The 25,098-nt window shown below is 39.8% G+C and overlaps 1 protein-coding gene across 1 annotated transcript in view; it reads right to left on the bottom strand.

The window, feature by feature from the left end:
* The window catches only part of DDX10 (DEAD-box helicase 10), a 193,869-nt gene that overhangs the window by 67,115 nt on the left and 101,656 nt on the right, over positions 1–25,098 (bottom strand). The window contains exons 14-15 of the mRNA XM_074570042.1: positions 11,654–11,767; positions 9,315–9,476 (exon numbers count right to left, since the gene is read on the bottom strand). Coding sequence (XP_074426143.1) covers positions 9,315–9,476; positions 11,654–11,767 — 276 coding nt within the window. The remainder of the gene's footprint in view (positions 1–9,314; positions 9,477–11,653; positions 11,768–25,098) is intronic.

Genomic DNA, 25,098 nt, shown 5'->3' on the forward strand with positions numbered 1-25,098 from the left:
CCTCCCCTGCCACAACTTCAGACCATTTCCTCTGGTCCTGTCATTATTCACTTGGGAGAAGAGGCCAACACCCACCTCTCTCCAACCTCCTTTCAGGTAGTTGTAGAGGGCAATGAGGTCTCCCCTCAGCCTCCTCTTCTCCAAGCTAAACATGCCCAGCTCCCTCAGCCTCTCCTCATATGACCTGGTCTCCAGACCCCTCACCAGCCTCGTAGCTCTCCTCTGGACACGCTCCAGCACTTCAATGTCCCTCTTGTACAGAGAGGCCCAGAACTGGACACAGTACTCGAGGTGAGGCCTCACCAGTGCCGAGTACAGAGGCACGATCGCTTCCCTACTCCTGCTGGCCACGCTATTCCTGATACAAGCCAGAACGCTGTTGGCCACCTTGGCCACCTGGGCACACTGCTGCCTCATGTTAAGCTGGCCATCCACCAGCACCCCCAGGTCCTTTTCTGCTGGGCAGCTTTCCAGCCACTCTTCCCCAAGCCTGTCACGTTGCTTGGGGTTGTTGTGACCAAAATGCAGGACCCGGCACTTGGCCTTATTAAACCTCATACAGTTGGCCTTGGCCCATCGATCCAGCCTGTCCAGGTCCCTCTGTAGAGCCTACCTACCCTCAAGCAGATCAACACTCCCACCTAGTTTGGTGTCATCTGCAAACTGTTCTGTTACTGCTTTTGGTTTTGAAGGGATGATACCATATAAGAGTGGGAATTCATAATCAAGACAGGTCACAGACTCTTGAGCTGTCTTACTGCAGTTGCTCTTAAGGAACCACCCAGGTCCCATATGCCAGATCTGAGAGAGGGCAGAAACCCCCACAGCTACCTGTGCCTGCCCATCCACGTACCCAGCAGGACCCCAGACCTCAGTAGGCGAAGGGTGCAGCTCCCATCAGAAGCTGCCAGGTTGCCCCAAGGACCCGTGACAGATAGAGGTCAGCATTTGGGGCAGTTATGCCATTACATCCTCTGTCAGGACAAGCAGCCTGGCATGGAAGCTGCAACTCCACCTTAGCTGAAGTCAAGTTAAACCTGCACTTCCTCAGCCTCCATCCACAGCTGTATTTTTGGAAGAGGGTGTATACAACCAATCTACTCGCAGTTATTTCATTTTCTTATTTTTCCTATCAACGAGATGAGGCTAAGAACTCTGATTAAGCTGGAAAACTCTTAGAAAACATTCAAGGGCACTTGAAGCTTTAAGTGTTGCTGATCCAGCTGTTGAAGCCAGCAGCACAGTGAGGTCGGAGGGATGCTGCTGCTGCTAAGACTGAAAAGGGATGCCTGTCAACCCACTTGTCAGTGTCCATTCCCCTTATCTTAACAGCTCTGCACCTGGAACACAACAGCAGCATTGCCTGCATACAATAGCTATGAAAGGGCTCAGATAGGCTTTGTAACAAAGTAATACTCTCTTGATTTATTTTACACATCTCTCCATCTCTAATACTTTTCTTCTTTGCAGTTTAGCTAAATGCTCCTCTGAGCAGCAACCTCTTCCCTTTACATTTTGCTCCTACGCTGGCACGCTCTTTACGTGAGAGAATTTTATCATCCTCACCCAGCACCACATTAAACCAACTGTACAATTACACTGAAATCTGTCAAATTTCACCTCAAAGTGAAGGACTATTCAAGAGCTTTACTTAATAAAAAGTATAATACCGCAAAAAATCTCAATACGGAGATTTTTTTTTCCCCTTCAGATTATTTCTTTGAAATATGATCCAATCTCTTTTCAGAATTCATGTATTGATTGATTTCAAACTACAAATACTATTTTTCATGGATGCATTTATCTTCCAGCATAATAATGGTTTGCGCTGTACAGCATCTATTTTTCTTTTTATTAATTGCATATTATTTTTTTAATCATGAGTAAAAATTTGATAAAATTAAGAAAAACCCTGGGGGGTCTTTTCTGTTTCTGGAACAGAATCACAGAATCACAGAAACTTCAGAGTTGGAAGGGACCTCTAGAGATCATCTAGTCCAACTCCCCTGCTAGAGCAGGATTGCCCAGAGCACATTACTCAGGGCTGCATCCAGGCGGGTCTTGAAAATCTCCAGAGAAGGGGACTCCACACCCTCCCTGGGCAGCCTGTTCCAGTGCTCTGTCACCCTCACTGTAAAGAAGTTTTTCCGCGTATTTGAACGGAACTTCCTATGTTCTAACTTGTGCCCATTGCCCCTCGTCCTGTCACTGGGAACCAATGAAAAGAGTCTGGCACCATCCTCCTTCAACCCACCCTTCAGATACTTGTATGCCATAATAAGGTCTCCCCTCAGCCTTCTCTTCTCCAGGCTAAAGAGTCCCAGCTCTCTCAGCCTTCCCTCATAAGGGAGATGCTCCAGTCCCATAATCATCTTAGTTGCCCTTCGCTGGACTTGCTCCAGTAGTTCCCTGTCCCTCTTGAACTGGGGAGCCCAAAACTGGATGCAGTATTCCAGTTGTGGCCTCACCAGGAACTGTTATACACAGTCTTCAATGATTACAGCACGCTACAAGTACTTTTAGCATTATGTTATAAAACTATAAACCAAGCATGTTTAAAGCATAACTACCCTGTCATCAATAGAAATGATCTGCAAAAGCAGGACTGGGAGGGAGACAGAGCCTAAAGCTCCAGTTGGAGGGGGGCTGCCAAAGGTGACAATGCAGTGTGGCACGAGATACATAAAGGAAAAATAATCCACTACAAATATCAGCTGAAATCTTAACAGATTTGGTCACTCTGTTCTTCTCCTACTAGTTAAAATTACTAGCATGACTGCTTTTAAAAATAAACTCAAGTTGATTTTAACCTTTGGCCAACTGCAGATTGCAAAGGAAAAGAATTCTTCCTTGATAACTAAATTTATGTGGGTTTTTTTTCGAATTCCTACATCGAGTGCATCTTTCATTGGATCAATTCAATTTATACAGATTTTAAGTCACCATGAGGTGACCTTAGCTCTCCAAGTACTCTCTCCACGCATGCTAGGTATCCTGTATAGTACCTTTTTTTTCCCTAAATGCCCCCAGAAAACTTTGTGCTTTTTAAGCATTAGCTCTCAACTCAGTAGAGGCTGTTATTTCATCCCTAGTATAACTCCATTTTTCTTCCTTAGAGGAAGCATCCTTTCCAGATTCTAAAGAACTATATGTGAATTAATATAAAATTAATAAAGTTACAGTCTCTCTTCTGCTCTTTCCCCTGTATACAAATGCAAAAATTATTAGAAAATACTCCTTTTGAATTCCATGTTTAAATCTACCTGGATGGTCTCTCTAGGGATACCTTGAATGCAATAATATGGTTTGTAAGGATATCCTGTTAACAGTGAGACACAGATGAGAAGGAGAAAAAGTAATAAACTGAACACCAAATACACTAAACCTTAATGAGTAGTAAGGCAGACAGTGACAAGAGACTTGAACTCCTGAGTCACTGATAGATGAACACTAAAGGAACCACACAAGCACAACCTTGAGAAGCTTCACACAGAACTTCTTAACTGATAAGAACACGAGAAGCAGGGTTATCTACGTTTATCAGTCTCATGGGAAAGAACAAACTTATTACGGAATGTTTGGAAGGGCACTGTTAGACTGTCCAGAATGTCAGCATCTGGAAAAACCCAAAGTCAAGGACAGTGACTGTGTAAGGCCCCTGCGGTGTGAGCATGGATATTGGACATATTTAGGGCCCAGGCTATTATTTAAGGGATCAGTGAATGTGAGTATGCTTGTGAATCAAGGGAGTGAGGGTGTTCATAGTTCTGCTACCAAACATCAACCCTGATCAGCCAACAAGAAGGTATAGGCTTGTGCTGCTTGTGCTGTTCACAGTTATGTGCGTACTGCCTGCGTTCATCTTTTCCGCCTCTCTCATCCCTGTGGCTACCCACGTGTGTACTGTGCGTGCGGCACACCTGCAGCCTTGCTGGGGCCGGGTCTGTAACCTGGAAGAGCGGCAGCCTCCATCTCCCAGACCTGCAGGAGAAACCTCCCGGGTTGAAATCCAAGGGATTTGGCTTCCCTTACCAGTCTGCAATCTTCCATTTTCAAGAATGAATTTTAGTCAGAGAGTTATTGAATAAATTCATGTGGGTAAGTATACTCTTCCTGAAACTGGAAGGTTTTTATTTTATAAGAGTCTTTCCATAAAGTCTGGTATAAAGAATTTCCTCTTTCAGCCTTGGAAAGAGTTACTTAAGTAGTAATATTTGGGAGAGAAAATAAACAAAGGGTGAAATACCACAGTGTGTGCCCCTCATTAAAACTATCCACTCTCCCGTTAACAAATGCATTTAGGCAGCAGGAGACAAACCAAACAGAGGTACTCTGTTTCAATGCGGTTTCTAAAATAGTTCTATATTTTCTACTGAATGAAGAACAATATGAGCAAAACTAAGAGACCACACAACTTTGGACTTCAGGTGGTACAAATCAGCACCATTTCATTAGCACAAGGGCCACAAAATAGCTTCCTCCCAGGATCTTCTGAAAGATCCCCCTGTGACCCAAGGTCTAACTGCTGTCACACCTCTACACCCATGGTGGTTTAACTTCTTCCAGGGAAGAACAACCTGCACCTTGCAGTATCAGGCCCCTGAAGACAGCCTCAGTTTGTTTGCTACTAATACCACCCAAATAAAATAAAATACAATTTAAAAAAATACTTCTAGCCCTCTTCTCACATTGATCATCCCAAGTTCAGAGCGTATCTTACTTGCCTGAAAGTGAGGTAGAAATAAGGCTCCTATTCATTTTCCCTTCAGCACCAATGGGCTTTTTTCTGAGCTTAGGTTAGCATACAGAAAGAGAGGTTATTAAGAAGTGAGATGAATCCCTCTCTGCCTCTATTTTCCCCCTAACTTGAAAAATGGAGTGCGAAAACATGTTCTGAATACTTTATTCACTTCTCCCTTTATTGTTGTTTATAACCTTTTACATATTTCAAAAGAGCTCAAACCTAAACCTCTCGCTGGGCTGTCATTAAATACCCATTAATGCAGAATTCTTTTCACGTAATCTTGATCAGTGTTACTGCCCTTTCCCTTGTGCTCAACTGCTAAAACTTACTTTCCTTCCAAAACTTCAATAAGTATTAATTACATCACAATTATACCTCAGATTTTATTTATTTTTATCCATCTGATTTTCAATTTTTTCCCCATTCGCAGAGGAAGGAGAGGATAGCAAAATGTGAGACTCATGAAGAAAACCTAATTATAGCATAGATGCTTTGCAAGTTTCCTCAAGCCTTAAGGCACTGTAACACACATCTCATCTAATCCAAGCATCTCATGAATGCACCAAAACATTTTTCTGATCATATTGAAAACTGTGCTCACTTAAATGAAATTCACAAATGGATTTAAAAGTAATGGCCTGTGGATACTTTCTGAATAGTTTTGCTCTTCATCAGAAACTGTTTCACAAGGAAAGTTCATATTAAGCTCACAGGCCATATTCACCAAAAAAAAAAAAAGTTATTTTGTCCAAGTTTTGATTTTTAAAAGTTCATTTTTCCCCCCAACTACCTTTAATGTTCAAGACTATACTGAAGAAAACATGAGAGGGATTTCTCAGTGGAAGATGACCCATAAAATTTAAAGTTTTACAAAAACATTGCTTTTTTCTACATCTACTCACAACCTAAATCAAAATCTCAACCCATGTGCAATATAGAAAAAAAATGGATAAAATAACATATGCTTTCTTAGCCTTCCATAAATTATAAATTCACCAAATTATAAAAGTCACCATTATAAAGCCAGTGTAGAGACTTCAGCTCCTAGCATACATTCAGCTTCAGAGGACTTTTCGGTTACTGACGTACCTAACCACGTAGCAGACTGCTACATTCGGTTTATACAGAATGAAAATGCGTTTGTCTCTAGTGGTTCTCTAATCTACCTATACAACAACTTCAATAGATTTAGCATGCTTCAAAAGTTGCTTTAAAGAAAAAAAAAAAAATAAAAACTGCCAAACATACAAACCAGGAAACTGCACCAAACATCAGCCGCAGCAGGAAGAAATTAAGAGGAGGAAATATGAATCAAGATACAGACATTTGAAACTTGCTGAATGTAAAGGAACAGAAGAAAGTTAAATTGATGAAAAAGTTAAGCAGAGATCTGGAACAGATCTGAAGCAAAAGCAGAGAAGAAAAATTTAACCACGGCTTTTTCAAAAAGCTAGGAAGGAGACAGCTGTAGGAGAATTCAGTAACCAAGGTGTAAAACCAAGAAACAGAGAGTTGTCACATCTGCTGTTAGAAAAGACATCAAATGGACAAAGATCTACAGCAGTCTGCTTGCGGGAATGAAATTAAAACAAAGATGGGAATGAAATAATCAGCATTACTGCAGAAAGGAAAGGTCGGATGACAGAGTTCATGCTATGCCATGATGCATTTTGGCTGATAGTGAAGTACGGAGGATTTTAAAGGAAGCAGTGACAGTCACAAGCCACAGATTTAATTAAGACTTTGTATGAACTTCGTATGAACAGGGCACGCTGAATGCCAGTGAGGGGATGTCTAAGATGGGATGAAAGTATGTGACTTTCAAAAGGTCCTCTTTCAATGACACAAGAAGGGGCACTAAGACACCCGTACTTACACAAAATCTGAAGTCATGAAAATAAGATAAGAAGGTCTCCCAGTCTTTTTGTTGCTTTCATACCCTTTGTGGGTAACACGCTTGAATCTCTTTTAAGTTTCATCCTCTCCCTCCAAATGAGGCTAAGAAATAAACTTATACCACCAGCCCAACAGGCTTACATACACAACCAAACCTCTAATAGCAAATTCAGACAACAGTTGGGGACCTGATCAGGCATCTGCAGTACAGACACGATACATGGACTTGGGTAGTTCTTCCTTCACATCACTGAGATGCCAGCCAAAGATTCGAACTCAACTAAGTATCTGCTGCTGAGTGATTATGTTATCTTTTGGGAAGGGAAACCCTATGAGATGGGAGAATTTTTAAATACCATTAGGAAGTCACTGTGAAAGTGGCCACATGATTCCTTTTTACTGTGAGGTGGTACAAATTTCTCCCTAGCATTCTTTCATTACTGAAGGACTGATGACTTGCCCCACTGACAATGCAATAAATTCCAAAAAAATATTAGGAAGAAACCAATGGCTGAAATGGCTAAAATAATGTTTATTATGACACTTATCTATGATTTTTAAATTATGCCATAGAACTTCTCCCTATAGTGTGAATTTAAGTAATTACACATTTTCTGTTAAGAAAAAAATTGAATAATATCTGCCCCACACAGTAACAATGTAGCTTCTTCATGGGTCACTGGAAGATCTTCTGATCACTAGACCAGGTTAGCACGACCCAAGAAAAAGGAGGTAGTGCTTGTTTCTGCCTGGATGAGACAAGAGCAGGACTTGACATATTTCCCCAACTATTACAGCAATTTCCAAAGCAGCAACAGCTGACTGTCAAGAATCCCAGACATAAAGGATGACTTAGTAGTAAGGCAGAGTAACAGAAATACATTCAATCTGTGTGTTAGCCTTAGTTTATATAGCCTGTATTAATGAATACGTAAAATGAATTGGTATCTCAAACTTGAACGCCTTCTGAAGTGAGGGCGGAGGATCAATCATCTTTAACCACAAGGTTAGTGAGACGATGGGGAGGCAAATGAGGTTCTACCAAAGTAAATCCTGAACTCCCACCTATCATCTTCATGGCCCTTCTTCCCTTTCAAGTTTCATCTCCTCGATATTTGGGTATTAGGATACTAAGCTGTTTATAGGACCATTTCAAAAATCGAATGACAATGAGGAAACTTAATGCTTCGTCATGTACAGAGAATTTACCATATGAAGTATGTTTCACCTCAAATTGTTAAGCCACAAATAAAAAATCTGAACGATCATGCAATGACTGAATGCAGTAAGGCAGCCCTAAAAACTAGACACACATTTCACAGTACCTCAATCAGAAGTATTTCTTTTTTTTTTTTTAATATATTTCCTTCTTTTTGACATACTACCATTCATTTCTTTTATTTCATTTCATAAAGGATAATAATTAGGTACAATGTGAAAAACACTCAGGCAGAAAGGTTGGTTACAAGAAACTTGACACTTCCCATAATTACAAAAAATCCCATGATATTGATGATGTGGCCAGCCCTGTTCATTTTGCCTGCCTCACTTCTGAAAACAGGCATTCTCTTTTCATAGTACCTCCAGAGATTAAATATTTTTTTTTAATGCAGACAAAAAATCTGATCAATGTCATTTGTTCTCCTTGGAATTGTAATGATGAAGCTGTGTTAACAGATCAACTGATGAAGTATTTAATCGTTGAAGACTGATGTCAAACATACAACAGCATCACTCAAAGTATATGAATTTGCTAGTGAATAGCAGATTGATTGGAAAGTCGTAAATCAGTCTCTCCTCCCCTGCACCCTTGAGGTCTTACAGCATTGCTTTCTGTTAAATTGACTATGATTTCACCTACAGAGCACGAAAACACTGTTTCTTTGCAGCTACTTTCATATGCAACACTTCGCTAAAGAAGAGATGAGATGTTTTGTAGATGTCAAATGGCTACAACAGGAATATAGGAGTAGACTTTCAAATTCAATGTGTGAAGTATGCTTTGACTTTAGCTGGGATACTTCAGTGCCCAAATGTAACTTGAAGCCTTCACAAATCCCCTCCAAATTATTTTGTTCAAATACAAACCCTAACAAACATTAGAACGCCTAGCACTAATCACTAGCAATCAGTGGATAAAGTCAAACCGGATAAAGTCAGCATTTGAAGAGCAGGGCAATAAAACAACACTTTTTTATGCTTCGGAAATGAGAAGCTTTGTGTATAAAGCAGGCCTTTAATAACAAGTAGTCCGGGGATCTCGCATTTATCCGGTACCTGGAGAAATCCAAACCCTTCTCACGCTGACTAACAGAACTATACCTGAACTCAAAGACATCCAGCTGTGTTCCATATGACTAGTACGTGACATGGTCAGAAAACTCCCACTTTGGTCCATGACAAATAATACAGAAGCAGTTTGCAAACTTATGGTCTGCAATCTAAAGGCATAAAAAATGCCAGAGAGAAGCCAGACTGAAGATCCTGAAGTTTTCATATTACAGACAAAATTATATGACACTATTTGAACAATTCATGAAATAAATTCTGACACCCCTGCTAACACCGATGCAAAAAGCACTTTTGCCTACCTGAAATGTAGTATTGAACGTTGAGCAAGTGGTAGTCTGAAGATATTTCAAAGACACTCAACTTGAGGTAGAAATCAACTTACCCTATGTTTTTCCTTTACTTTCTTCCTGTATTCTTCTTTGTCAAATTTGTCTTCTTCCCGTAGGATCTCTTTCGCTTTATCTAAGTTGATACCACTGGCATCATCTTCCTCATCTGCTTTTGCCAAACTGGACTTTTGCACAGGTGGCCACTGCTGCACTAACTGAATTATACGTGTCAACAAAGAAAATAATGGTTAGAATAATTTTTTTACACATCAAAGTTTTGATGCCTTAATTACACATTATTTTTCTAGGCTAAATAAAAAGGCCATTTACAAAGGAAACAAACAAACAAAACCTCTGCATGATACAAACTTGGATACCTTATTTAACATCACATTCAGTCAAGAATGACTATTTGAAAATAATGTCTCCATTACACCGTACTACTGTTCAATGGATTCACTTGAACTTCTTCCCCTTTTTTTCTCTCTTTTCCTAATGGAACAGATAATTTATAATCCTGCTAGTCATTTTGGGAGAAAAATGACACTTGCTTTCAAGAAATGACTCTCCAAAACATATGCAACAGAACAAACAATTACTAAATCTAAATAGTATGTTTTCATGTAAACAATCAATATTCCAATGTATTAACTGAGAGAAAAGATGAGACAAGCCTTCATCACACAGTATATAAAAAAACACGACTGTGGGTTCACGTTTTGGGGGAAGCAAGGAGAACAGATGTGGAGGGGTTTATTGGTTATTGTATGAAAAACAGATTGGAAGTGTTTGACGATTCAAGTTTGACTTGTGGATGACACACTGAACTCATCCAGCTTCTCTTAAACCCTAAAGCAAAGACAAAGGCAACACATTCACCAAAAATATCCCCACCTATCTTATGACCTAATAACTTATAACTTGTGGTATGAGCGGATATCATCTGGGGGCAGTCTTTGCAAAATAATTCTTGCTTATGGATTGGTACAGTAGTAACTCTTAAAAAGAAACTATATGTCAGAAAATATAGAATGTCTTTCAGATCCAAATGCAAAACCAAACACAGGGTGTTATTAACCTGGATACTGATAAAGCCAACCAGCTGCTTCTACCTCCTTTTGTAAAATGGATGTGTGTACTTGTATTTTCTAGAAAGATACATTTCTGAAAGGAGTTTTATTTTATTAAAGAGAAACATGTGGAGTAGAATAGTAAAACTTTAAAGCCGTTTTAGATAGCTCAGAAAAAAAGCAGGAACAACATCCATAGATGCAAAGTCTATGTTTCCTTAAATAAGCCACCCCTTCTCTACTGTGCTACTTTTCCAACTATACTCTTTGTGCTAATTTTTTTTCTCCATCCTCACTCCTTTTTGCTTCATTGCATAGATACATAAAACATTTGCATACATATTTTATGATGAGACAACAGCTTTTGAATATCTAAAAATATCTGAAGATGTAATTTCCAGTCAATGGGGCAACCTCTAAAACCTTTTAAATTTTGTCTAACATAGTAATTATATGGCTATAGTCCCTTCACCTGTAATATAAAATGCTTTATTTTATTTGGTCACAAAAGCAAATTATATATTTGTAAAGGTGACCTCTCTTTCAGTTTCTGCTTTACTGAAAGTAATCTAGAGTAAGAAAAAAAGTGCTACTTTTTTCCTAATGCTGGAAATGGAAAAACAACGTACACAGCATCTGAAGCTGTGAAATCAAATCTTTGAAAAGTTTATGGAGCATGGAGACTTGCTAGTGAGGTTATCACCACAGTGAAACCCTAGAGTGACTATCATCCACAATAGTTCCTTTCAGTATAAAATCAATATATTTTTCCAGGGGCTATTAAAAGATCCAATTAAATTACTCCAAATTTCAATGCACTGCTACATCAGCACCAGTAGGTGAAAATTCGGTAATTCCTTAGCTTTCCTAACAAAACTTTTAATCTAGAAATAGTGAATGCTGGAAAGAAAACCAGGGACTTCTTTTAATTCCACTACTTTAACTCAAGACTTGGGGGAGCTTTGGCAAACGCCCACAGGAAAATTGGTTTATATTTCTGTAAAGAAAAAATAGGCTCTTGATTCCACCAAAGATAATAGGCAGAAAAGAGGTACAGTTCTGTACATCCACTAACAGCTCTCATACAAGTATTTCACAGATATAAAGGTGAGCAGAGGTCAGCGCTCAGCATTCTCTTTTTTCCCTCAGTGGAATTGAATTCTAAATGGAAGCTGAACAGTTTTGCAAAACTTAAACCAACTACGAAGACCACACACTTTTGAAAAGCGTATCTTTTTTATATAGATATGAAGTATTTCTGTCTTTATAGAAACTACAAATTCAGTTCCCACAAAAATACAGTTATTTTGAGCTGATCTTACCTCTCCATCTTCAGTAAAGACTATTTTTGTGTTGACTTTAAATTTCTTTTTCAAGATTTTTTTGGCTTCTTGGGTTTTAGTTGGTTTTTTCTTCATCTTTGATTTTGATGCATTCTGTATGAAAGAAAATGAGATTTCTTATGTTTTTTTTTCTAGTCACAAAATATATGCTTCAAACTTTCTTAAAATCAATTATATGTATTAAAACATAATTCCTAAAACACAACAGTCAGAGTAGTTTCCAGTAAAAATTAGCTAACAGTCTTTTTCATAGAAGTGTTTTAAGCAAGCCATATCATGAGGAAGTCATTTACTTCAAATCTCACTCACCTTTTTGGGACAAGGACACTAGATTCACCAGCTTACGCTGTTAGCAAGCCTCGTCAGACAAGAAATCCAGTATAACTGACCGAAGCCATTAGCTGTAAGTGATCAGACACCACTTTCATCTCCCTTGTCATCCCATTGTCCCCAGGCACCACAGCACACCAGTTTGAGTGATTTCTGTGGCAATGAAGGGCACAAGTGGCCATGCAAGAACGTTCCTATTTCATAACTTTCTTGCAGTCCCACCAGGGTGCAGAACATCAGTGCTAGGGGTTGTCTATCCAACTTAGCATTAAATAACATTTAGAATCACAAAAGTTATTAGCATCATAGGAAAAAAGTTGTAGCGAAACGAAGTGGTGAAGACACCAGAGAAACTAATAAATGCACAGATGCTGAAGTTATGTTTATTTTTTGTGTGCACAATCATGCTGTTAGAAAGAAGAGGTGAAGAGGTCACTTCTATTTTTGACAGAGATTGAGGATTCATCATTCAGAGTATTTTTGCATTTTGGAGATAGTTTGCAACTCTGGCAGAACCATTATAATTACTTCCATAAAATGCAGTGGAAAATGAATTGTCACATCCAGAGATGGCCCGCATAGGTTTCACAGAGCCACTCATCTGGTGGTAACATCATGGAACCAAAGAACATGGAGATTCCCGACCTCCAGCTCTTTTTCTGAGATCTCTCCTTTCAAGAATAAAGGACATATGCGTCCAGACACAATACACACAGACAACGTTTTAAGCAGTAACTGCTATTGCAGGAAGCATTTTATAGCAAAAGATGTTCCGCAGGAATACGTGGAGATTCCCCAGGAGAAGACCCCACAACTCATTCATCATCTCGTAAAGACTGCAAAGCTCTGTTACTCATGAAAAAGCCCCTGAAAAACAGTCATTAAACTGTCTAAACTTCTGATAAATAATAGAAAGTGGTCAAAGCAACCACGGAGAAAAAGGAAAAACTTAACTTCTTTCACTTTTTCTTTTTTATTTTAGTCATTTTAATCACTTTCATGTTCTATACCAAATCCACTATAAAAGGAAGCAAAAAAAAAATTAACTCAGAAAGTCACTGTCATTATGATCAGCACGCTAATGCACTGAAATATGAACTATAAAAGAGAAAAATTACAGTCTTCCTAACAGGAAAAATGGCTTGTGACAGCTACTGCGCTGTGTTATCAAGTAATGACCATATCTATTATAGAAAATAGTAACTGTAGCAGCACTTATGTCCTCAGTATTGTCATACAATTTTTGTTGGATTGGGCAGCTACTACTAACGAGTCTCAGGCACACCTTTAATAGCGCAGAAAGCTGCGCTTCTTCCCTCACTCCCATTGTTTATCCCACAAACACAAATGGTTCGAGAGTCTGCATAAGCATAAAACCCTTACTGCAAAATATTCCTGTAGAACAACAGGAACTGCGCAGAGGAAGAATTTAAAGAGAGATCTCCTTCAAGGTGGTAGGATGGTACTTGTCACTACCACAACATTTCCTCTCACCACTTCCTTTTGGATTAAACCTTTTTGGTTTAATCTTTTTTTTAATCTTTAATTTTAACAAGAGGAAGAGGGAAGAAATAGGAAGCTAAATTTCCCCACTATACACCTAAAAAAGCATAGTATAAGATCAGTGTATGAATTTGTCAGATTTACAGTATGCAGCGTTAAGGAAAGGTAAGAGATCAGAATTTTAAAAAACATACAGGAAAGAGTGTTAGTATAAAACTCTACACAACCCATGGACAATTAAACTGTGGTTTTTATTAGGATTCTTTCATCGCTTTACTAAACTGAACACACTCCAGAGCCGATGGCTATCAAAGCTCCCTCAGCTTCGACACAGTCTCCTGACTGATGGTCATAGTTTAAAACCATACTAACAGCATGGAGACCAAATGGGCTCAGACACCAAAACATCTTAAACAAAGATGCAGGCACAATTTTACAAACTACATGACTTCACTGTTCAGCGGGAGAAGTGGTGCAGTCCAGGAGGGAAGCTGGGTGGGTCAGTGCAGTGGTTCCTCACACGGCCTCCCTGTCCCAGGGGGGAAGGAGGCTACATGGTCCAGGAGAAGAGTGAGGCAGGTTAGCCATTGGTCACATACAGTCCTGGGGCTACCGTGGGGTCCCATAAACGCTGCTTTGGTTATCTCCTGGGGACCCCTCCCACATTGTTCTGAAGTCCTTTATAGTCCTAAAGTCTCTCTTCTGTCACCTAAGTCTCTCCCTCCACATCTCAAGAGCCTCTCCCCTTAATTCCTGCTCCAGTTGCTGACACTCTATCTTGAACGTGGCTTCCTGCCTCACCCACGCTACCCCTGAGACCCCCCTCACCCAAATAAATTTCTATTGCCATTGCCTGTCTGCTTTGACCCCACATTTGAACAGCTATATTGAAACATCAGGTGTCTGATTCATCCATTGTAAGAAGCGGAACACCCACAGACAGCAGACCTCAGGCTTTCCTAATCTTCAGTGCCAACCCCCAGTTCCCTGCATTTTCAAGCCATTCTGCTTACTCAGATGCCATTTTCATCTTTTGTACTAGGAGATACCTGACAATTTACAAGCAGCAGGCTGGCATTTAACCCTCATTCTCCATGGCCTCCTCTCTTTTCTTCACAATGAGTTCAACACACCAGCAGACAACACCAGCTGCTGGAGGCTGCCAAAAGATCTCCTCCATCTGTTAACCTCAAGCGCTGCAAAGAATACAGCTGTGGCAGGAGCCATAAGTCCTCTCTAACTGCTCAGTAAACAGCTGAAATCTGGGGTCACAGGCTTTGCAGGCAGAAGCACTGTCACATCAGCAGACATGAGTGAACAGAGGGTTTCTGCTGACAATCAGACCTTGCACATAACACCAGAGCAAGACATGGGCCTGGGCATTTTAGAACGAGCTGAGAGGGTGTAGTGGCTCCCCACGCTGACCAGCTGACTCAGAAAACACTGTGTATCAAAACCTGCTCAACTAAGATCTACCTCAGTATAATCCATTTCTAAAGCGGTATTACAGAATCACAGAATGGCAGGGGTTGGAAGGGACCTCTGGAGATCATCTAGTCCAACCCCTCTGCCAGAGCAGGGTCACCTAGAGCAGGTTGCACAGGAACGCATCCAGGCAGGTTTTGAATGTCTCCAGAGACTGAGACTTCACCACCTCTCTGGGCAGCCTGTGCCAGTGCTCTGCCACCCTCAAAGTAAAGAAGTTCCTCCTCATGTTTAGGTGGAATTTCTTGTGTTCCAGTTTGTGCCCATTGCCCCATGTCCTGTCACTGGGCACCACTGAAGAGAGTCTGGTCCCATCCTCTTGACACCCACCCTTTCAAGTATTTATAAGCATTGATGAGATCCCCTCTCAGTCTTCTCCAGGCTAAACAGCCCCAGGTCTCTCAGCCTTTCCTCATAAGAGAGGTGCTCCATTCCCTTGATCATCTTTGTAGCCCTCAAAGAAATTACACCTTGACATTACACCATCCAATAAGCCGTCAGTCTGAACAAAGTGGGCACAAAGGATCTGGGCACAGGTTTTCATGTTGCTTTTATATATCAAAGGGATTCAGTGGTTTAACTCAAGTTGGTAACAGAAGCGAAGGCACCAGCCAGTGCAAGTACGGTTCCCCGTCAATGAGAAGAGGAGCTCACCGACGCATACATTTTGCCCTATGCCAAATAAAAACATGCCCTCAAGTCTCACCTTTTCTTCTATGAAGATATGGCAATAGTTACGCTGATCAAACAAGATCAGAGTGATAATCAGTCTCTTTAAAATAGTATATAACAGTTAAGCATTATAAAAGTCACAAGAGTTTAAAAAAATTTCATAAAACGTAAGCTCAGCTGCAGGGTTGGGGGATTTTCTATTGTTACTAATCAAAAGCCTAAATTTCTTCTTCCCTTTGCACATGCACATGCCAGATGGTTTGCCGGATTATTTAATGAGTTAGAATAAAAACTAGCTCTTAGAAGCACAGGAAATTCAAACATTTTAATATATAATCAGAAACAATACAGCTAACATGGAAGTTCTTTTCTATTTTTCTCAAGAAGAAGCAGGCTTTTGTTTTCTAGCTTAGAAGATCTGATATTCTTAGCTGAATCTACGACAAAGGTTTTCTAAGTGAAGATACTGACAAGCTTCAGATATGAGATTTACTATTTTTTCATTTTAATTTTTTTCTGAAAAAAAAAGGGCATCAGAAACAAATATCAGTAAATTTTGCTATTCTAATATGCAATTTTTTCTTATTAATACAATTTTTAAAGTCAATAGTTTAGATTGAGTATGTAAACCTCAGTAACTCAGGATTAAAGCACTTACAGTCTCTTACTGTAACCAAGACAAACACATTTCCTTTGACCTTTGGAGTGTTACAAATCATCAAATGTAAAGTTCCTTCATTTGTAACTATAATTTCCTTTTTAATTTCAACTCGATAAGCCGGTGAATGCAAGCACAGTATATTCACTACAGAAGCAGTCTAAAGACAGGACTACTTTATTGTGGTGGGGTAAAGTACCAGTTGAACAAAAAAAAGGTTATAATCCATTTTCCAGTCACGTTAGCTATAACAAGCATTACTGCTTTTCTAGGGGGGTTGTGGTCTTTTTTTCTCCCCCTTGCTTATACCTTACAATACCTAGGAAGAACAGTGCTGTACCTGGAAATATTTTTCAGTCTCTCCCCACATTATTACATTTCTTTACCTGGAATTCAACAGCAACTGCCTCTGAGAAACAGAAATCGATGTGGTACTCAATTTCACACACTTGTTTTGTATTTCTTCAAGCAACTACCCACAACAGGAGCAAGTATTGTCACATTTATATTATTACCAAGCACATCAATCCCCCTGTCAAGCTACTGAGTTCAGACTCAGAAGTCACTCCCCACGAAATAGGACACAGGCTTGTGAGACTGAAGCTACCAAACCTTAGGCAAAGAGAAGGGCGGTCTTCCTCTTTATGCTGTGGAGCACGTACAGACATGGCTTTCATCTGGCAGGCACTACAGAACTTTCGGAAGATTGAATAACCTCCAACCACTCATCTAAAGCAGCCTAACCATAAAACGTTACCTCTCAACGCCTTAAACTTCACAAACTCAAACTATGAGGCTTCGGTTACCTACAGCAGAGATAAGGGTAGAGGAGAGGGAAATTTTCACTCCTCCTGATTTAACCAAAGAAGCAGCAGTGAGATACAAACTTCACACCTTATCCATAGTTATAAAACATAAGGAAAACATTAAGAGAAGCAAAATAACCACTTTGAAGTCCAGTCCATATTACTTCAAGCACCTACAAAATCCCAAAAAGCTTCCTTAGTAATACATTTTGACTCAACCAGCTATCTGTCCTCCTGTTGAGTAAGAAGGATCAGAGAAGCAGAAATCCTAGGATGCAGCATGACCACAAGGAGATGTATGGATGCTGCTTTCCTTCATGATCTGTGATACCTAGGTGGTCTCTATTTTAATTTCCAGCCCGCTTTCTGCAACGACAGCTGTTTCAGTCCTTCCCAATTTCTGCTGACCGCTCACAAGCCACAGGCCACCTCACGTTGCCGTGAACACCAGAAAAGCCGAAGACACTGAGACGCAGCAGTGCAAAGTTCTTCAAACCGCCTCTCTACTTCCACAACACAACTCCCCAACCTTTCCTAGGAAAACAAGCTTCTTTTAGTTAACATGTGTTATTGGTTTTTTTAAATGTGACACAAGCGAGTCTAATTCTGCTTTGGTGAAGTGTTGTAAGTTTTTTCTTTTTCAAGTGTTAAAAATTGAATTACGAAGCTTAAATTTACAGACACTATCCAACCAACTTGTATAGCATCTGTATACATCACTGAGCACAGCTTTTACCACAACAGGTATGAAGATCTGCAAACAGGCAGGTTGTTACTCAGAAGACAAAACAAGCACTCCTTACATGTTCTTCTATTTACTTCTCTATGAACTTTTAAAGCACATCAGTCACGTATGAAGATCAACACGATCTTGAATTTTTCAAGTGGCAGCTTAAATTAAAAGGGTGGATTGATGGTGTTCTTGTTTTGGGGTGTTTTTTCTTCAGGGTGTGGGTGTTTGTGTTATTTTGGGTTTTTTAACTAGTATCATGCAAGATTCCAATGAAGATATTGAAAAAGCATACAAGTCAAAACTATTGGTTGGTAATTCCTAACCCAATATCATAGTTTGAACAAGGGAATTCTGGACAGCTGTACTACTTGCTACCTCTATGCACCTATTTACTTTCTACACCTATTGGAAGAATGGTGATTTTGAAAGAGACCATTTTCTAAGGTAGAACCTCGAAACCTACATAGAGAACCCTATACCCTATAGTATAGAATCATAGAATTGCTGAGGTTGGAAGGGACCTTTAAGATCATCGAGTCCAACCTTTAGCCTACCCTGACAAAAGCCACTTCTAAACCATGTCCCTAAGTGCCCCATCTACCCTTTTTTTAAACACCTCCAGGGATGGTGAATCCACCACCTCCCTGGGCAGCCTATTCCAATGTTTAATAACCCTTTCAGTGAAAAAATGTCTCCTAATATCCAATCTAAACCTCCCCTGACATAACTTGAACCCGTTTCCTCTCGTCCTATCACTTGTCACCAGGGAGAAGAGGTCAGCCCCCATCTCTCTACAACCTCCTTTCAGGTAGTTGTAGAGGGTGATGAGGTCTCCCCCCAGCCTCCTCTTCTCCAGGCTAAACAACCCCAGCTCCCTCAGTCGTTCTTCATAAGGTTTGTCCTCCAGACCCCTCACCAGCTTTGTAGCCCTTAAAGAAACTGTAGAGAAACCTACCATAGAGAAACCTACACAGAGAACTGAACACAGCTTTTACAGTAACAGTTGTGAAGATAAGGTTAAATCCAGGTTGGCATGCAAAAGAAAACCGGCATTCTTTGCATACAGAATAACATAGATATGGAGCCTTTCAAAAATCACAGCAACAGGAGAAAAAAAAAATAATAGAGGAAATAAGAAAAGCTTCCAATAAGCATTATTCAATATTGCTAACCACATTATGGACAAAGACCACAAGACCAGCAGTTCACCACGCTATCATTCTGTTTAAATCTCCCTACAGATCAAAGAAACAGCAACAGATACAAGAAACCATAGCAAAGACAGAACTGTACTATGGCAACCACACGCTTAGATGATGCTTGCCTTTGGTTTTGATTACCATTAGGACAGAAGATTACATCTGAATCTGTATTTCCTTAGAGTTTTGTGTTTGGAGAAAGAGTTTGCTTAGAGAGGATGTCTTAGTAAACAACATACTATTATTTTCTATAAAACAAATTAAATTAAGCCATGAAAGTTGAAAAGAAATAAACTTAAGATTAAAATCTCAGTATTTAACACAAAATGCAAGAGTGAGGATTAAAGAACTTGCCAACTTACAACTTGCTAAAACAACTGGAATTTTTTGCATTATATTTACATGATGAGCTAGGTTCTATGTTTAGACAGGTATTTGCTACAATTCCTTGCATTTAAAAATGGTTATTTATTTAGGAGATCATTTTTACTTGTATATAGGCTATGACAACAGAAAAAAAAAAGGAGAAAGAGGTGGCAGTAAATGGCTCCATGCCCAGTATTTCTCTCCAACCACAGACAAGAAACAAGCTGAAAAACAGAAATCTTTATTAAATGATTCTTCAATGATAAATTGTACTCTCATTTCTAACTGACATCACATAACAGTATTTCTCTAGAATACTTCTAAAACACTGAAAACAACTAAAGTAATTTTCTACTGAATTATTACACTTTCCCCACGAATGAATGCGTAGTCCATGTGATACCTGTCTGTTCATTTCAGCAGCTGCTAACAAGACTTAAAATTGGGGATTTTGGCAAAGGCTAAACAAATACAGAGGCTGAAGTTTCTCTTTCTAGCATGTCAGTAAAAAAAGCAAAGACTAAAAAAAAATATATTGATATAGCAAAATTTACATTACATTAGTGAACTTATTCTGTGAATTACAATTTTAAAATCATAATGAACTAAACAATGGCAAAGATACCAGCATTTTCAACACAAACTATCTTTGCAGGACATTGGAAGTGCCATCAGTAGCTCTGCACTTCCAACTGTGAATTTAGATGAGAAAAAAGAATTTTTTTATTCCACGCACCCCCCTATCCCCCATTAACGTTAAGAGGTTTACTTCTGCTTTAAGTATTTCCTTTTGTTTCTTTACAGATAATTTAGAAACGCCTGGGTACCATTTTACTCCTGAAATGTCTTCTGAAATACACAGTCACAGCTGCATTTATCATCTACAAATTTAAACCAAATCCTGAAAATAAAAATAAGGTGCATCCGCATACTTCCATCCCTGAGAAAACTTTCATTGCTTTCATTCTCTATATTGAAAAAAAGAATGTTAATGTTTTAACCCTAATATAAAATCCCACAGTACCAGAAAGAACCATAAATGAGCAGCATTGCACAATTTTTCATGCTTTTTTCCTCCCTGTCTTTCCCTTTCCCTCTGCTTGCTTTCTTTTTTATTTTTATTTCTTATTTTTATATATCTCTCTACCTCTATATCTATATATAGAGATATATAGATATATCTCCCTCTATCTCTAGATATATAAAGATAGATATGTATGTATAGATATAGATAGATATATCTTTGACCCTACCACAGAACAGGAAGATTTTAAAGAATACTTTAGTGAAGAGCTAAGCTTCCCCCAGCCCACAAAGCAAACATTTGAGTACTATAAATTATGTAATTGTAAATAAAACTCTAGTATCTGCATATGGTAACAAACAGCTTTTGTCATTGATCTGCAAAATCATTGCATCTCATGTTCCAAATCTTTAAGAATATTATATAAGAAATACAAAAAAACCCAGTAAGTTTACCATTTTAAGATATAATATGGACAAACCCATTATGTGAGAAATTTGTGAGTTCCAGTAATTAGGTAATATCTCAATCTGAAAGACGTCTCTATTTAACGCACTGGACCACAGAACTTTTCCGTACAGCTACTGCATTAGCCTGTAAATCTCTATTACTTGCAAGCATAAGCAGCAGCACCTTTCTAAAATGTTAGGCCTTTAGCCACGCAAGGCAATGACTTGCATCACGCAGTTTATTTAAAAGAAAGGTGTAACAGAGAATAGCGAACTACTTTACATATTTCTAGGCAAAAAGTAAATTAAGTTATAATTGAGTATGCCTGACTAAATGAATTTACATTCCAGAAGACTGTAATTCAAAACCAAACATATTAACATAACTTGTATATATTCTTGGGGTTAAGGCTGGTAGAAAAATATATTTCAAAGATACACATACAAGCTAAGATATCCTAATAACTCAAAGACTGCCTCTAACTGAAATATCCAAGAAGTATACAATAACGATTAATGCCACTAGTAACTGCAGGGCCAGATCAAGACATCAAATGTTTTCATTCCACCCCTCCCTGTCATTACAAGGTAATGCAGCATCACAACACAATCTTCCTCTGGTAAAATCCAAGAGAAACGCATGGTAACCATCAAGTTCTCCAACACTTCTACAGCCAAGCAAAGCAGATGAACTGCTTGCAGTTATCCTAAACAGAGGATTACATCTTCGTAAATGAATGAGTGTTCCTCATACAACATCAATTAACAAGCAAAAACCATGATTTTGTTGACTGCTATTCACTCTCCCTATTCCAGAGCTTCCGTTTTTGTGAGCAAGAAGAGGCCACCATGAAGATGCTATTTCCAGCAAAACATGGCAAATTAGAAATAAGAGCGTGAACGTGTCTTTGATACTGAACCAAATTGCTTCAAAGGTAGCCATCTTCTATCTCTCACTTCCAAAAAATCCAAAACCAAACCAAAAGAAACAAAACAACCCCAATCAACTAACGAAACCAACCCAAACCCCATAATACATGAACATGGAGCTGAGGAGCTACAAAAACCTGCACCTACTTTGCACCTTTTGTTCTATGACAGGTCTCCAATGATGACAACGTTGATATCTTTCCCTACTTTCCAGCAGGTGGAAGATCCTCCCTGTTCACCCACCACTAACATTCAACATGAAACAAGGCCCACACACAAAATGGGGGTGAGGGGAGACAAGCAGGAAGGGGAGGGGAGGGCTGCCTTGTTTGGGATGAAAAGAACTCTTAAGCCCTTCAGGTGTGCTGCGAATGTGCCATATTCTGGAACTTGTAACTTTTCAGTCTCCAGAAGAACCAGAATTGCTCCTTCTCTCCCAGGCTACACTTAATATCTTAGTGCAAGACAGTTAAAATGAAATATTCAGAGAAATGTAATCACTGAATGATACAGCAGGAAGGCAACGCTGACATGCTGAGCTGACATTTAATGAACCGAAAATTTGGGGCTTTTTTATTTAAAGAATAAAGATCCTTCTTTTTTCATGAGGCTGTATTTTCCAGTAGTTAAGACACAGTTATTCTAAAAAAGAAAAGACTTCTCTGTATAATCATCACAGCAGCCCAGGCTTAAATAAATGCCGTAATGTCATTAAAATTATGGCTTAAAAATACTTTGCAAAGGAATCTTAGGTCAAAAGGTGAGGTGAGAAGACCACACTTGCATGCGGTTTTTCTGTAAGGTTTACTATGTTTTGCCACCATGAGCAGCGTGACGTTCCTTTTCTCCCTCAAAAGCCACGACGTGTGGCCCCAGGAACACAGTGGCAGCCAAGGCTGAAGCTTCTTAAAACATTTTGTTCGCTACATTCTCCTGATCTGCCATCAGATAGTAACAAGAAAGTTACTTTGCAAAGATAAATATATTTATCTCGTCTCTCTCTCTCCCTCCTTTTGCACATTCTAAAACCAAAAACTACGCTAATTTAATTACCACACCACAATGATATCCTTCACAGGCTATGACCACAATAAGCAAAGACTGCATTTTTTTCGGAAAAAAACCCAAAATTTATTTTAGTTCATTTGAGCAGTGTAAGTTTTTCAGCAGATTAGTGTGATAACCATCATTTTTTTAAAGAGTTTTATTTCATCTTTAGACTAACATAGATGGCACATACTCCTTCCCCTTTAGAGGCCTCTCAATGCACAAGAGCTGACACCAGTAAAAGCGTTCATCAGGACAAGAGGTAACGGGCACAAACTTGAACACAGGAAGTTCCATCTCAACATGAGGAAAAACTTCTTTGCTTTGAGGGTGGCAGAGCACTGGAACAGGCTGCCCAGAGAGGTGGTGGAGTCTCCGTCTCTGGAGACATTCAAAACCTGCCTGGACGCGTTCCTGTGCAACCTGCTCTGGGTGACCCTGCTCTGGCAGGGGGGTTAGACTAGATGATCTCCAGAGGTCCCTTCCAACCCCTATCATTCTATGATTCTATGATCTCTGTCTTCAGCTGAAGCAATTAAAAGTTTGCAGTTGTTTCAACAATATATATTCAGATAGTCTAAACTCATAGAATCATAGAATCTTCATGGTTGGAGAGGACCCTTAAGATCATTGAGTCCAACCAAACAACCTACAATCTCTGCCACTAGAGCATGCCCTGAAGTGCCACATTTGACGTTTCTTAAACACCTCTAGGGATGGCGACTCAACCACCTCCCTGGGCAGGCTGTTCCAGTGCCTGACCACTCTGTCAGTAAAGTAACTCTTCCTCATATCTAATCTAAACCTCCCCTGATGCAACTTCAGACCATTTCCTCTGGACCTGTCATTATTCACTTGGGAGAAGAGGCCAACCCCCACCTCTCTCCAACCTCCTTTCAGGTAGTTGTAGAGGGCAATGAGGTCTCCCCTCAGCCTCCTCTTCTCCATGCTAAACATGCCCAGCTCCCTCAGCCTCTCCTCATATGACCTGGTCTCCAGACCCCTCACCAGCCTCGTAGCTCTCCTCTGGACACGCTCCAGCACTTCAGTGTCCCTCTTGTACAGGGGGGCCCAGAACTGGACACAGTACTCGAGGTGAGGCCTCACCAGTGCCGAGTACAGAGGCACGATCACTTCCCTACTCCTGCTGGCCACGCTATTCCTGATACAAGCCAGAATGCTGTTGGCCTTCTTGGCCACCTGGGCACACTGCTGCCTCATGTTAAGCTGGCCATCCACCAGCACCCCCAGGTCCCTTTCTGCCGGGCAGCTTTCCAGCCACTCTTCCCCAAGCCTGTCGCGTTGCTTGGGGTTGTTGTGACCGAAATGCAGGACCCGGCACTTGGCCTTATTAAACCTCATACAGTTGGCCTTGGCCCATCGATCCAGCCTGTCCAGGTCCCTCTGTAGAGCCTTCCTACCCTCAAGCAGATCAACACTCCCACCTAGTTCGGTGTCATCTGCAAACTTACTGAGGGTGCGCTCAGTCCCCTCAACTCAGCCTAACTCTCAGTGCTTAGCTATGAGAGAGAGTTAAGAATCTGTTAAGAACAAACGGGAAGGCTCAGAGCAAATCTGCAAGTGAAGGACACACTGTATGGCCACAGTCAGATGGTCTCAAACACCTCTCCTTGGAGCTCACCCCTTCAGTAGTCTTCACACAACTCAGCCTTGGAATGCCTTACACATAAAGGGATGTTACTAGAAGAAAGTACTCATGAAGGTGACATCCTTTCATTTAAAATAAACATTAGTATTTTCTCAGTCCTTCTCACTCCTCTAGAATTCTGTGGTGGTTTGTCAGAAGTTCTCAGTTTCACAATTTTTAGGCTGATGAAAATGATAGATTGATAAAAAAACCCAAAACACTCATTTAAAAATACTTTCAGTTGCCAAGATACAATGACTGAACTGTAGTAGGCTGATATGCTGAAGTACACTAAGATTTTCTCCTTTGCTTCTGAAGCAGTAGGAAAGGTAGAAACACCTTTATCATTTCACACAATTGGAAAAATGTGCAGATTTCAAGAAGCCTGCTGTTTATAGTAATTTTCTCTCTTTCTGTTTAAAAACAAGGCAGTCAGGTGTAGAAATTGCATTAATGCAGCACAGAGGTCCTCACAGTAAAACACTCAAGCAGGATTTAGACCTTTATTTATAGAGAAGAGGACTAGAAATTCTGGTCCAGACCAAAATAGAAGAATAATCACCTCAAAATGGAG

Source organism: Larus michahellis, chromosome 1, assembly GCF_964199755.1.
Source record: "Larus michahellis chromosome 1, bLarMic1.1, whole genome shotgun sequence".
Taxonomy (NCBI): domain Eukaryota; kingdom Metazoa; phylum Chordata; class Aves; order Charadriiformes; family Laridae; genus Larus; species Larus michahellis.